The sequence below is a fragment of the Limanda limanda genome, chromosome 18 (assembly GCF_963576545.1).
Source record: "Limanda limanda chromosome 18, fLimLim1.1, whole genome shotgun sequence".
In the NCBI taxonomy this organism is placed as follows: domain Eukaryota; kingdom Metazoa; phylum Chordata; class Actinopteri; order Pleuronectiformes; family Pleuronectidae; genus Limanda; species Limanda limanda.
The window spans coordinates 16,375,516-16,389,261 of NC_083653.1; the positions used below are offsets into that span (position 1 = coordinate 16,375,516).

At 41.1% G+C, this 13,746-nt stretch overlaps 1 protein-coding gene across 1 annotated transcript; it reads right to left on the reverse strand.

Annotated features, from left to right (window-relative positions):
- Window positions 1-914: 914 nt before the first annotated feature.
- On the reverse strand, window positions 915-11,581 carry LOC133024686 (cholesterol 24-hydroxylase-like). Its single transcript, XM_061091848.1, has 15 exons — window positions 11,230-11,581; window positions 11,070-11,147; window positions 9,453-9,534; window positions 9,222-9,295; window positions 8,673-8,759; window positions 8,382-8,520; window positions 8,199-8,309; window positions 7,951-8,113; window positions 3,973-4,038; window positions 3,450-3,522; window positions 3,290-3,374; window positions 3,057-3,167; window positions 2,873-2,961; window positions 2,695-2,761; window positions 915-1,839 (listed from the first exon to the last, which is right to left on the reverse strand). The coding sequence occupies exons 1-15, from the start codon at window positions 11,373-11,375 to the stop codon at window positions 1,669-1,671; spliced, it is 1,542 nt and encodes a 513-aa protein (XP_060947831.1). The 5' UTR covers window positions 11,376-11,581; the 3' UTR covers window positions 915-1,668.
- Window positions 11,582-13,746: the final 2,165 nt, after the last annotated feature.

Sequence of the window (13,746 nt, forward strand, 5' to 3'; positions counted from 1 at the left end):
GACTGGGAGATGAAGGTAGTGGTCAGCGTTGGCGCCTCACAGCAAAAAGATTCACGGTTTGAATCCCACTTTACCTCTTGGTGGATTGTGAATGTTCTGTCCGTGTTAGTGTATGCAAAGACACGCAGGTTGATTGGACAATAAGAATAAATGTAGGCAGTGTTTGTTTGTTAGCCTGTGGTACCTGTCCAGGGTGTACCCCGCCTTTCACCCAAGGCACTTGTCAGCTCAGATTGGCTCCTCCCACCCTCAAAGGATAAGCATAGAGATAATGCATGGATAGCTAATGGATTACTAGGATTTATCCATTTATTGTTCTGTAACTATCAACTTCTGAATAATCAAACAATGGTGTATGTTGCAAATGTCTCTTATTAGGATAAAAGATGTTGACATATATCGCACCCAGATATTAATTTTGGTCCAAGCGGATCATTAAGGTCAAGTTTAGCCACTGTCACACTGTCCAGTTTGCTGGATTGTGGACGCAGAGATGAAAAAGGCCAATTCTGAGCTGTCATAACAGCTTGAAACAGGCTTAACTGAATGAGTTTCAAGGACAAATGTGCTTTGATAAAGCTAAGAGCATTAGTTTTGGTTTTAGTGTGCATTACCAACTGAGCTGCTGGAAGCTGTGCTGCTCCCACCCCAAACCAGTTCTTTGTACATGTGAACTTCACAATCACAACACAGATGTTGTTTTACAAGGAAACGCCAAGGTGGATGCAGCTGCAAGTGTCACAGCTAAAGATCCCCTAACCACTCAGCTTGTTTCACTTCCTGACACACATAACAGCCACAGCTGATCGGCAAGAGCTGCAGAGCAGAAGGACAGAAGAGGAGAAGAGGAGAAGAGCAACTAGATGAAAGAACAGGTACATTTCAATCTTTGGGACCAAACAACAAACCCTGTGTGGTTTTCATGTTTCTCCAAAATCATTTTTAATCCACATACCATAAAAAATACCATGGGAAATCAGCAGTGGCAATTTGTAAGCACTGCTTTGAAAGGTGAGTTTTTAGGAATTGACTGTGCTTTGTTTTCCAGCACACAAGCATAGGACACACGACCACAGCACCTTCACTCTGCATGTTTGCCACACAGCCTTTACAAAAAAGAACCAGACCGATATGTGGATTTTTGAAGGCCTTGATAAAATATTTGATTTTAAATTTCTGCTAGTCGTATATTTATTTCATTATCAAACCCTTATGACAAAGATAATAAACAAGTTTGCATAAAATGTACATAAAACGTAAACATATATGTATATATATTATTTTTTTCCCCGCATTGTTTAAACTGCATTATTTATTTTATAAAATAAAGGTTTATCATATCCGCAGACAGAAAACACTGATAGATATGTCTATGGAATCTCCCCCATAATCATTTTCGTATTTTATATTGTGTTAAAGTAAGAGCAAATACACAAAATTTAAATGTTAGTTCAAGCAAATAGAAGTACAGATTATACTGTAGCCCTGTAACCCTATTTGTTTCCCCATATCTCCATTACTGTAAGAAATAACAATAATCAGGATCATTACAGCCTTCTCATAATTCAGAAAGTAATGAAACAATCTGGCAGCATTAAAAAGTTAGAAAACTATTACCTGAGTAACCCAACAACCTAATTTCTGCCCAGAGACCATTGTGTTTTCTTCCTATGCTACTGTGTGTTCATTCTTCTCGTTATAATTCCTGTGTCTGATAGAGCACACCACTCCGCTCTTTGGTCTGAGTGTGCCAGTGTCCAATATTTTAAAGGTCTCTCCAGGGGCGAGGGTGAAATCAAACCTCTGGATCAGCTTGGCCATCACCACTTTAGCCTCCATCTGAAAACACATTCAGGGTGTTTATATGGCTCTATTCAGACATGGTATCTACATGCATGTCGGGTGACCCCATCACGAGTCCACAGCTCGAAGTTGGCTAGAAGGTTTCTCTTCATGTGTCCCCCAGTGACCCTGCTGTGTGTGTTTTGCCCATGTTTTGTCTGTTTCCCATTTTAGTGTGCGGCGGGCTGGGGGAGGCGTGTCTTCCTGTTTCCTGCTCTTTCGCCATTTCACCTGCACGCCCTGAGCTTTATTCTACCATCAACTTATCGGGCTTGTCTCAGTTTGTAAAGAGCGGTCCATCCTACGAGAATCCACGAGATCATCATCCATTGACTGTGGTAGAAATTCTACAGCTGCCTCCTCTATCCTGCACTTTGACTTTAAGTTACTCTGCCTGTTATCAGTCTCTGTTGGCCTCACCCCAGTTTGACGTGTGCCCACGTTAATAAAATATCTGCTATGCTCGTCCCGCCCCAGTTCGGGCTCCGCCGCCTGTCTGCTCTGTCATCTGGAAAACTGACTGTTGGAACACTGGCCTGTCCCAACCCGTCAGTCACGCCCCTGCTCTACATGTAGATAACACGTACATCATTGCAAGGAATGGGTTTGTCAATTTGTGTGTGTGAGTGTGTGAGAGACAGTGACAGTGGGTCAAATCAGCACAATGTGTTCAATGTGACAGCCTTACAAGTATGGGAAACAATGTGAAGTGTAAAAAATGTCCAGATGCGTCTGCCGTGCATCTCAGGTTCGTTCACATCTATACTTAGAGCCCCTTGTAAATCTGATCACCAGAGACATATGTGGATACCAAGTGTGTGTCACATTTATATACATTTTGTCAACACCCACCTGAGCAAAGTTCTGGCCGAGGCACGAGCGCGGACCAAGGGCAAAAGGGTAGTAGCAGTAATAAGGCCTTGTAAAAGAGATAAGACACGACTCATGAAATGGACTTCCTTCTCGTATATGGAGCAAGCAAGAGACACAGTAGGAGTAAAACTGAAACTTGTCTTTGTATGCAACTCACTTAGTGGCATCTGGGTGAAATCTGTCTGGATCAAATTTCAGTGGGTCCTTGAAGAACTTCTCCATTCTCCCAGTCACATAGGTACTGAACTACATTTCAGAGCAATTCATTGAAAGATGATACAGAAACAAACTATAAGACATGTTTGGGTTTACATCCAGACATTCAAAAGGGAATGACTCACCATACAGGTGAATCCTGCAGGTATGTGGATGCCGTCTATGACCATGTCTTCAAGTACATCACGCGATGTGCCTGGAGCTGTCGGATAGATCCTCAGAGTCTCCTTCAGCACCTGGGGGGAGGTTACAGTGTGAGCCACTTAGCTTAACAACTGCTCATTTCAGTTGATGACACTGGTTCGTCAAGATCTCTAGATGATTATGAGTTGACACATTTCCTTTTCATGGCATATACCTGTGAGAGGTAGGTAAGGTTCCCCAGGTTCTCATAGCTTATGTCCTGTCTCATCCCAATGACATCATCCACCTCCTTCCTCACCCTGAGGAACAAGACGCAATTCAACAAACCATCATTCAGCAGCTACATTATTAATAACAAATAATGCTGTTCTTACTTCTCCAATATATCCGGATGTCTTGCCAGCTCCATGACGCAAAAACCGAGTTGATTAGCTGTTGTTTCTTGGCCTGAAAATGTACAGATGACAACAAATTAATCAGTGTTACTTTCAAACAACAAACATTAAACATTAAAGTGATTGTGTTCTTCATCTCTAACAGAAAATGGATTAACTTAATAGATCAGTTCACCTACAAACCGATAACAATTCACAGTTCAACAATAACAACACTCAAATAATACACAGACTGTTTTGTGAACAGCTACACCACAAAGTTTTATTTAATATCCTTGCAGATAGAAGAAAAAACAGTTTAGATAGGGTTTGGTCTCCATTCATTGGACCTATATAATAATATTTAGCTAAAACACAGTGGATGGCTATAATATAATTTCAGAACTCGTACTGAAACCGGTGGATAGACACATTTTACTGACATTTTGGGTTAAATGTCCCTTTTACTCATTTTAAGACTTCACATTCATTTCACAAACCAGGGCAGAAGCAACAGACTCACCAGCGATGAAGAATGTTATAAAATTGTCCAACATGGTCTCCTCCTCTTCTTTAGTAGCGCTTTCCTCTGGAATCAACAGAAAATGGAATCAACATGTCAACTAATATTTGGCTTCTCAACTAATTTTAATACCACATATAATCATAGGCATCAATTTCCAACTAATTGGCATATTTCTGTACTTACAGCTATATATCTGTTTCTAATCAAATCCATTTATTTTGCCTTTAAATATGGGTAGATGATGGGGAATTTTTTTTACTTTCTTAGTTAAGCTGCTGGCATATGGGGTGCCGTTTGTCAAGCAGCTCACGCTGAAAATAACAGCAACATTTTGTCACATTTAGCTTCAAACCATGTTTAAAAAACTGGTGTGAATTTTTGAGAGTCACTTTTTTGCACATTTACAACAATATTTGTCAACTTGGAGCTATTTTAATATTTAAATCCAAATGTTAAATGTAACACTTACATGTTAAATGTTAAATCTAAATGCTAAATCTAAATCTAAATCTAAATCTAAATGTTAAATTTAAATCTAAATGTTCAATCTTGATCTAAATGTTAAATTTAAATTTAAATCTAAATGTTAAATCTAAATGTTAAATTTAAATCTAATTGTTAAATTTAAATCTAAATGTTAAATCTGAATCTAAATATAAATGTTAAATCTAAATGTTAAATCTAAATCTAAATGTTAAATCTAAATTTAAATCTAAATGTTTAATCTAAATGTTAAATTTAAATCTAAATGTTAAATTTAAATCTAAATGTTAAATATAAATATAAATATAAATGTTAAATCTAAATGTTTCGGGTGAAACTAAATATTTAGCTAATATGCAAATTCAAATGCCGGTTACAGGAAGTAGTAACAAAATAAAAGCTCGAGGAAGTCAGAGTGTGTTTATTACGGAGCCCCCCAGGGGACACGGGGGAAAATGAGGACAGCAAAATGACTTTTGCGAGATCCCGAGAAAGTTTAGGACAATGTACATCCGGGTATCTCATAATAATGACATATTAAGTCATTATTATGAGATACGGGTTGTGGGCGGGGCGCCACAGAGCAGGGCTGAGCGGCTGCGGGGACAGTCACCCTACTCGCGGAAGTGGGCTAATGTGCATCGATACAGAGACATAACAGGATCGATCCATGTTTTCTGCTCCGTTCATTGTCTTTGCGATGTGCTGCCGCTGAATCATTATAACCAGCGCTGCTCCAGCATCAGAACAGACGCTCATTAAAAGTCCGGTTGTCCTGTGTGGGTCTGTGTCTGCTTCCGCCTCACTTCCCTCTGTCCCCCGCTCGCTTTACACTTTAACAATAAACACCAGCGCTGATCACAAGTTATTAGGACACCTACAGGACTGATGTTTACTTTGTGTTTGTTTGAGCTCATGAAACACATGTTTAAACACCGTGTGCACGTAGTCCCCGCTCCACACAACACGAGCAGAACGTCTCGGCTCTGTCATTCACTCACATGGCTTTTCCTACCATAGCTATGCTGATGATACCCAACTAATCCTGTCTTTTCCCCGATCAGAAACACAGGTAGCAGCACGAATCTCTGCCTGTCTGACTGACATCTCTCAGTGGATGACCGCTCACCACCTGAAGATTAATCTTGACAAGACTGAAATACTTTTCCTTCCAGGGACAAACTCTCCCACCCATGACCTGACTATTAACTTTGACAACTCCGTGCTGACCCCCACTCAGACTGCTAGGAACCTGGGTGTGACACTCGACTGCCAACTCTCCCTTTCTGCCAACATTTCTGCAACAACGCGGTCCTGTAGATTCATGCTTTACAACATCCGGAGAATACGCCCCCTTCTCACTCAGAAGGCGGTGCAGGTTCTGGTCCAGGCCCTGGTCATCTCACGCCTCGACTACTGTAACTCCCTCCTGGCAGGTCTACCTGCTACTGCCATCCGACCTTTGCAGCTCATCCAGAATGCAGCAGCTCGACTGGTTTTTAACCAACCTAAATTCACTCGCACTACTCCGCTCCTCCGCTCCCTACACTGGCTACCAGTGGCTGCCCGCATCCGGTTCAAAACACTAGTACTCGCATACCATGCTGTAAACAGATCGGGTCCAGTTTACATCCAGGACATGGTCAAACATTACACACCAGCACGTTCACTCCGCTCTGCTTCAGCTAAACGACTCGTTCCTCCTTCACTGCGAGCTAAACACTCATCAAAATCACGACTGTTTGCTGTCCTAGCTCCTAAATGGTGGAATGAGCTCCCACTCGACATCCGGACATCTGAAAGTTTACACATCTTTCGCCGAAAACTAAAAACACACCTCTTCCGACTGTACCTTGAATAAAAAAAAAAAAACTAAAAAAAAAAACTAACCACTTTTGAAAACTAACACTTTGGTAGCACTAAAATGGCACTTACTTATAGCACTTTGTAGTTTTGCTTTATTTCGAAGAAATTTTACTGTCTTGATTCTTGTTGTTCTTGGTTTGTACCCTCAGGGTTGAATGCACTTATTGTAAGTCGCTTTGGATAAAAGCGTCAGCTAAATGAAATGTAATGTAATGTAACGATGCGCACAGTCAGGACTGACAGCGTTAAAGTGACGGAGCGATCCGAAGTCATGATCGGTCATCATCGGATAATAACTAAAAAATACATGTGATTATCAGTTTTAGTGAAGAGGAACAGAGACAAGCATGAACCCCCCCAACACACACAAAAACACACACACGCACACAGCCCACACACACACACACACAGTCTCCCATGACAGACCCTGCAGTCAGTATCTCATTATTATGAGATAGTATGAGATCATAACATCAGTCCTGTAGGTGTCCTAATAACTTGTGATCAGCGCTGGTGTTTATTGTTAAAGTGTAAAGCGAGCGGGGGACAGAGGGAAGTGAGGCGGAAGCAGACACAGACACACACAGGACAACCAGACTTTTAATGAGCGTCTGTTCTGATGCTGGAGCAGCGCTGGTTATAATGATTCAGCGGCAGCACATCGCTAAGACAATGAACAGAGCAGAAAACATGGATCGATCCTGTTATGTCTCTGTATCGATGCACAGTCGCCCACTTCCGCGAGTAGGGTGACTGTCCCCGCAGCCGCTCAGCCCTGCTCTGTGGCGCCCCGCCCACAACCCGTATCTCATAATAATGACTTAATATGTCATTATTATGAGATACCCGGATGTACATTGTCCTAAACTTTCTCGGGATCTCGCAAAAGTCATTTTGCTGTCCTCATTTTCCCCCGTGTCCCCTGGGGGGCTCCGTAATAAACACACTCTGACTTCCTCGAGCATTTATTTTGTTACTACTTCCTGTAACCGGCATTTGAATTTGCATATTAGCTAAATATTTAGTTTCACCCGAAACATTTAGATTTAACATTTATATTTAGATTTAGATTTAACATTTAGATTTAAATTTAACATTTAGATTTAAATTTAACATTTAGATTAAACATTTAGATTTAAATTTAGATTTAACATTTAGATTTAACATTTAGATTTAGATTCAGATTTAACATTTCGATTTAAATTTAACATTTAGATTTAACATTTAGATTTAAATTTAACATTTAGATTAAGATTTAACATTTAGATTTAAATTTAACATTTAGATTTAAATTTAACATTTAGATTTAGCATTTAGATTTAACATTTAAGTGTTACATTTAACATTTGGATTTAAATATTTTAAATATCTCCAAGTTGACAAATATTGTTGTAAATGTGCAAAAAAGTGACTCTCAAAAATTCACACCAGTTTTTTAAACATGGTTTGAAGCTAAATGTGACAAAATGTTGCTGTTATTTTCAGCGTGAGCTGCTTGACAAACGGCACCCCATACTGGCAACTCTCAATATTTGATGTTCTTATCTAGATCCTATTGTTTGCAGCTGCCATGACTGATAACACAGAAAAAATGTATAAAGGAGTGTGAACTTTAGGCACTGTAACCTTGGCCAGTAGCTTTGAGGATGTGCGTGAGGATGTCCCTGGGGATGTCATCGCCCATTTTAATGGCGTTCCTTCTTTCATTTAACCACCGAGCTCCGGTTGTGCGCAGCAGGCGGCACGCTTCCCTCACTTCTTTAATGAACGATCTGTTCTTTGGGTTAAACTGGAAATGAAGGATTTTAGGAAGTATAACAGTTCATGAACCTTCAATCATATTAACTCCAAACAAACTGGCAGCGAAGAAATACCTCAAAAAAGGTGTCTCTGAGATTGTGAATCATCCCTTTTAGACATGTCTCGATGGCTTTAGGGAAGGGTGAAGTATTATGCAGCAGTTCCAACTCCACACCGAAACCAATCTGAGAGTCAACAAGGAAACTCAATAGTTGGTTACAATGATTGGAAGAAGAAGAAGCATATTAACACAATACCTTAGCAATAACGTCCAGAGTAACACAGTTGAACAGGGTGAGCATGTTGGCCTCAGTGTTACTGTCAGCAGCATCCGTGAAGCTGTTCATCAGTTTCTCTGCCCTCTCATCGAAGGTGCCCATTAGACCTCGCAGATACCTGCAAGCAAAGAGAGGAAACGCCTTCAAAAGAGTTGCCCACCTTCTGAAGAGGTTCTGCAATGATTGTAGACGCTGTACTTAAAATCAAGGTAAATGTAGATTTCACCATTCTGTCTCTGGTTGCAGAATAAATCATAATAATAAACTCACAAGCTGCTGAACGCAGGGTCCATGATCCGCCGCTGTTTGTACCACTGCTCATGGTGCTGTGCTACTAACAAGCCGTTGCCAAAGAACCTTGAAGAGAGGAATTGAACACAATTCTTATAAGTTCTTAATAAGGCTGCACATGATTTAATGTAACAAAAACCATGTCTAAACCATGCTAAGATTATCTAAGTGGACATTATAGTTAGGGCTGACTGTTTGGTGCTGATGCCAATACTGATAATAGGGCGTAAAAAACATTTCTGATACATACAGCTGATATTTATACGAAAAAAGGGTAGTGTTTCCTAAGATTTCGATATCAAACCTTTAGTAAAAAATCTTTAGCTGCTTATATCGGACGAGATGGTGCAAGCCAATACATCTGCGGACCTCTGATTACAATGTAAGATGATGTATCTCAGAAGCGTCCGATCAGCATATTGACAGTATCACCCATCACAAATATTGACATTGTTATTATTGACACGTTGCTAGGTGCGTTGACAACATGGTACTACTGTGTATACAGGAGTATCACCGATTTATTACCTTTGACCAAACAGGTTGAAGAGTTTCGTGTAGACCATCCTATTTTTGGGGTACTTGGGGGACATGAGGATTTCCTGAAAACACAAGAGCGGCCAAAAGAAAGACATTTCCATTGATCTCTGCACGTTTAATAATTGTGCTGATTCATGCTGGCCTTTGTGCAGCAGTGTGATGCTTATGCAACAGAAGACCGCACACAAATCAGTGGTTCCTGAAAGTTGTCGTGTTTACCTTGGTGGCTTCCTGACAGGTGACACCGAGATTAACGTAGTGAAGGATATTGATCCTGTAAACAGGCCCGTACGTCTCTGACCTGTAGGGGACAACTTACAGATGAGTTGGACACAATCGCAGTTACACCCGAGACGTGTCAGACTTAGGGTTGGAAAGGGGCGGAAAGTTTCGGGTAAATTTCCAGAAACTTTCCGGGAACTTTCCATGGGAAGTTAAGCTCGGGAATTTTGGGAATTTTGAAAAAAAAAAAAACTACGCGAATTAAATGCTGAGCAATAAAAACATCATTCAAACCCCTATTTTAAAGATGTATGGAATGTAGCACACGCTGCACGTTGAATTTCAACCCTCCACTGTGCATTCTTCCATCACATGCACAGATAATTCCCAGCATCCTGCACACTACAGCAGGGCTACTGTAGTGTGCAGGCCTAGTCAGTAAGTTTCGATGATATCACTGGGGAAAATATATTAGCATGTTGATTGAGGATTGTTCATCTGTTCATCTAGCCTATTTCTATTCATTTATCCATCAATTTTAAAATATTTTCACAGACGATTCCAATTGTTGGAATCGTTTGTTTGGCTAACTATTTATATCTCTGGCATTGCATTAGTGTTTTTTTACATACTTTTTTCTCATCTTATTCTACAGAACAATGTCACATGCACTCATGTGTGGAGACATTTCACCCCATCCAATGTAGAAGGAAAGGCTGTGTACATTTGCAAATACTGTGCAACGGCCTATGTTAAGAATGACACAAAGATGCAGAAGCGTCAAGTTCCCAAAGTTTCCTCAGGGCTCAAATCAGCCTATAACAAAACAAAATGTTGATATTTATGTCTTTATATTGTTACGACCCTGTGTGTTTGTGTGACACGGTCTGTTCCTCCTCCTAGTATGTGAGCAGTCTTCCTTGAGTGTGTGTGTGCCCTGATTGATAGCAGGTGGGACCTGCTGATTGCTGCTCCGGGATTGGTCAGAGTGAGGAGAGGAGCCTACTTGAGGAGCTGACTGACTGCACTCTCCCTCTCTCCACCGAATCTCCCACCTCCAACCAGGACCAGTGTCTGTATGCCGTATTGTTCTGTTGTGTATATCTGAAGTAAATGAGTGTTGGTGGTAGCCCTGTAGGAGGGAGAAGCCTTTTCTTTTACCCCTGTTTTCTCCTGTGTTTTCCTTAGTTAGGAGTTAGATAAGCATTTGTCTTTTTGTTAACAGTTTTGTTTCATAGATAGGAACGTAGGGAATAAGATTGTTTTGTTTGTGTTGGCCTTTCTCCCTCTGAAGCGAAATAAAAGCTACTTCTAAACCAGAAATACTTTGTGATACTGGCCTGCTTGGGAGTGGGAAGAATGGGGAGAGCACCACATGTCATGTCTCTGGGTTCCCCTAGACCAGGGGCGTAACAATATGACAAGGTAAATACAGTTAGTATAAATTATCCACAAAAATTCCAGTTTATTCCCGTTAATTCACGTATATTCCCATTAATTTCCATGGAAAGTTTCCAACTTTGAATATTCCCGGAATTTTTGCAACCCCATAGTCAGACTACACACACGTGAGGGTAATAAAATTAACACACACAACGAGAATAACACACGTACCACTCCTGGAACTTATCGTGGATCACTCCGTCACCGTTCATGGCCCTCAGAAGCGTGGGTGAATGTCCGAGGAAGAAACTGCGAGGAGCAAAACAAGGTGTCAACAAGGTCCCTGACGTGAGCTAGAGCTCGACATCAGAAACCGAGCCACTTGACTCACTTGTCTCTCGGCGGCCCGGGGATGTGATCGTACTTCATGTGGATGTATTTGAGGTACACGCAGTAAGAGAGAAACGCGATCGAAAGCAGAACAAGGAGAACCACCAGGACCGGGGCGGTCCAGCCCCACAGGACGGAGATCACCATGTTAGCGCCAAGGTAGCGCGGAAGTGAAGTGGAGATCGGTCGCTAGGTCGTTAGTGTGGCCAAAGTGGACTCGGTATCCACGTCGTTCACGTTTACGTTGGCAGCTGTGTATAAAAAGAAAAGCTGTTTTCAGTGCAAGTCAACGGGCTCCATAACGGTCTCTGGGAGGAGAATCCTGGACTGGAGCTCGCTGCTCACATTCCGTCCAAAACACAAACACGTGATGAATGGATTTTTTTCTTATTGATTCTTTATGTGTAAATACATATAAGAACACACGCACACGCACACACACAAAAACACTGACTGTAATGTCCTAATAACCCTAGCTATGCAAACCAGTGTGTACAGCTTTACAAATAAATATATATACACAGGATATAAATATATATATATATATATATATACTTTTGTTTATTTGTTATTTAACTTTTATATATAATTGTTATTTGTGAAGCTGTATATCTGTTTGTGTGTGTGTGTGTGTGTGTTTATAACGTAGATCACAAGACACAGATTACATTAAAATCCCCCTTTATTAAAGGGCTGTGTAAGTTATTGTTCAAGTTACTGGAGATTATTCGAAACCTGACCCTGCTCAGCTGTCTACTACGATCTGACCACCGCTTACCACTAACCTAATTCACAGCATCAAATGACAACAGCCCACTTAAAGTAACAATGCTTCAGTGTCAATTGTAGTTCAACAAGCGCTTTTGAGATTTCTTTGCAAGATTGCAGCGCCCTCCTGTGTACGCTGTCAGTAATGCCCCCAAAACGACAGGAGGCTCCACTCCACTCTCTGGTTTTAAGAGGTGTGCTAGAAGACTTCCACTGAGATCATCACCCTATGTGTTGGGGGTTGAAATAGACTTGAGTTCAAGGTAGATACCTAAGTCACACATCCATACAGACGGGTGGGATGCAGTGGCGGATCTAGGATTTTGCAGGAGCCATTAAGGGGCTACAATCTACAAAGAGGGGCCAATCATATGCCCAAGATCCATGCAGAGTTCCTGAGCTAAGGTGCACATTTTAGTCATTCCTTTGAAAACTGCTAGCTCTTTATCTTGGAGCGCAGCCACACATCACTTAAAATATTTTGAAAATTATTCCTTCTGCACATTCCTTTCTCAAAAAAGCTTAAAAATACAAATTCTTGACAAATTGTTATATGTATTGTCAGTATTGTTGGTATTTATTTTTTGGGATCCTTCCCTGCTAAGACTGAGAGCCTCCAGACTATGAGCTGGAGATTTACTACTAACGCATGTTTCATGACACAGCTGGATTTGAAAAAGCTTTCGGCCATCAGACAAAAGTACATGACATCCACAGTGGCCGGTCCAGAGCAGATGGACATGGGCAGATTAACATGTCTCCAGGGGAAATCACTTCTCAGACAGATTCACTGGATTCAGTCAGATTACACAGGGAGCATCGTGTCCGCTGTGACCCTGCAGAACGTGGGAAGTCATGCAATCTATACAGTGGGGGCCGATTCTAAGACAACAGTTTGACAGGAGGAACAGGAGGAACAGGAGGAACAGGAGGGTCGTGGACGTGCAGTGGCATGTTTCAACTGCAGAGCAAATGACATTGAGCTAGTGACTGTCCAAAACAAGCCAAGTGGGACTGAATGACCCCCAAACCAGGTACGAGTCAGGAACCAGGACAGTAACTCACACATACACTCCACAGCACACAATATGTCTATTGCAAAAAGCTACGGTTCATTTAAAACAACATAGGGAGCAGTCAAGACAGGCTCAGTGTCAAATGCTGTCACACAATGCTTTACAAGATCACGGCTAGAATCACGTTGTCAGTCATAGGTCAGTCAACTGTAGAGCCCATGTTTCACTAAAACCAGATTAACAGCATGACGCACAGTGGAATGGACCTGAGTGAGTTTGATGAGAGGTGGGAGAGGACGCAGAAAACAAACATTGTGCAGAAATAAAAAGCAAAACAAAATAGCCACTTATGAGTCTAATTATTTACCTCCCCTTTGCATTTCTCTCTCTCTTCTTGTTTCATTACTGTTATTGTCATTATTTATTTACATTTTATAAATTATTAATATTATTGCTGTAGTTATTGGGTTTTAAGAGTGTGTGGGACGGGAGGGGATGTGGGGATATGCTGTGGTTGTTTTAAAGCTGAGTGATACCCTCTCTTTTTCTCTCTTTCTCCTTTGGAGAAGTAACTTTAAGGGATTAATAGAGTAAGCAGATTTACTAATACCACACAGGTTGCAAAACATTTTCCATCAGTAGAGCCCAGGTCTTCATGTTTGATACATGTCCGATTGGAGGATTTGGCTCCTTGCTGTGTTAAAAAGATTACCCGTGGCAGGAAACACCACATT

Bases quoted from the DNA above. Each gene is read 5' to 3' on its own strand.
- LOC133024686 (XM_061091848.1), bottom strand. From the start codon at position 11,375: ATGGTGATCTCCGTCCTGTGGGGCTGGACCGCCCCGGTCCTGGTGGTT. The intron at 8,310-8,381 runs GTATTGTGTTAA...GTTGACTCTCAG, and splicing joins CTCTGGACGTTATTGCTAAG to ATTGGTTTCGGTGTGGAGTT. The intron at 4,039-7,950 runs GTTACAGTGCCT...TGTTGATTCCAG, and splicing joins CCTCAAAGCTACTGGCCAAG to AGGAAAGCGCTACTAAAGAA.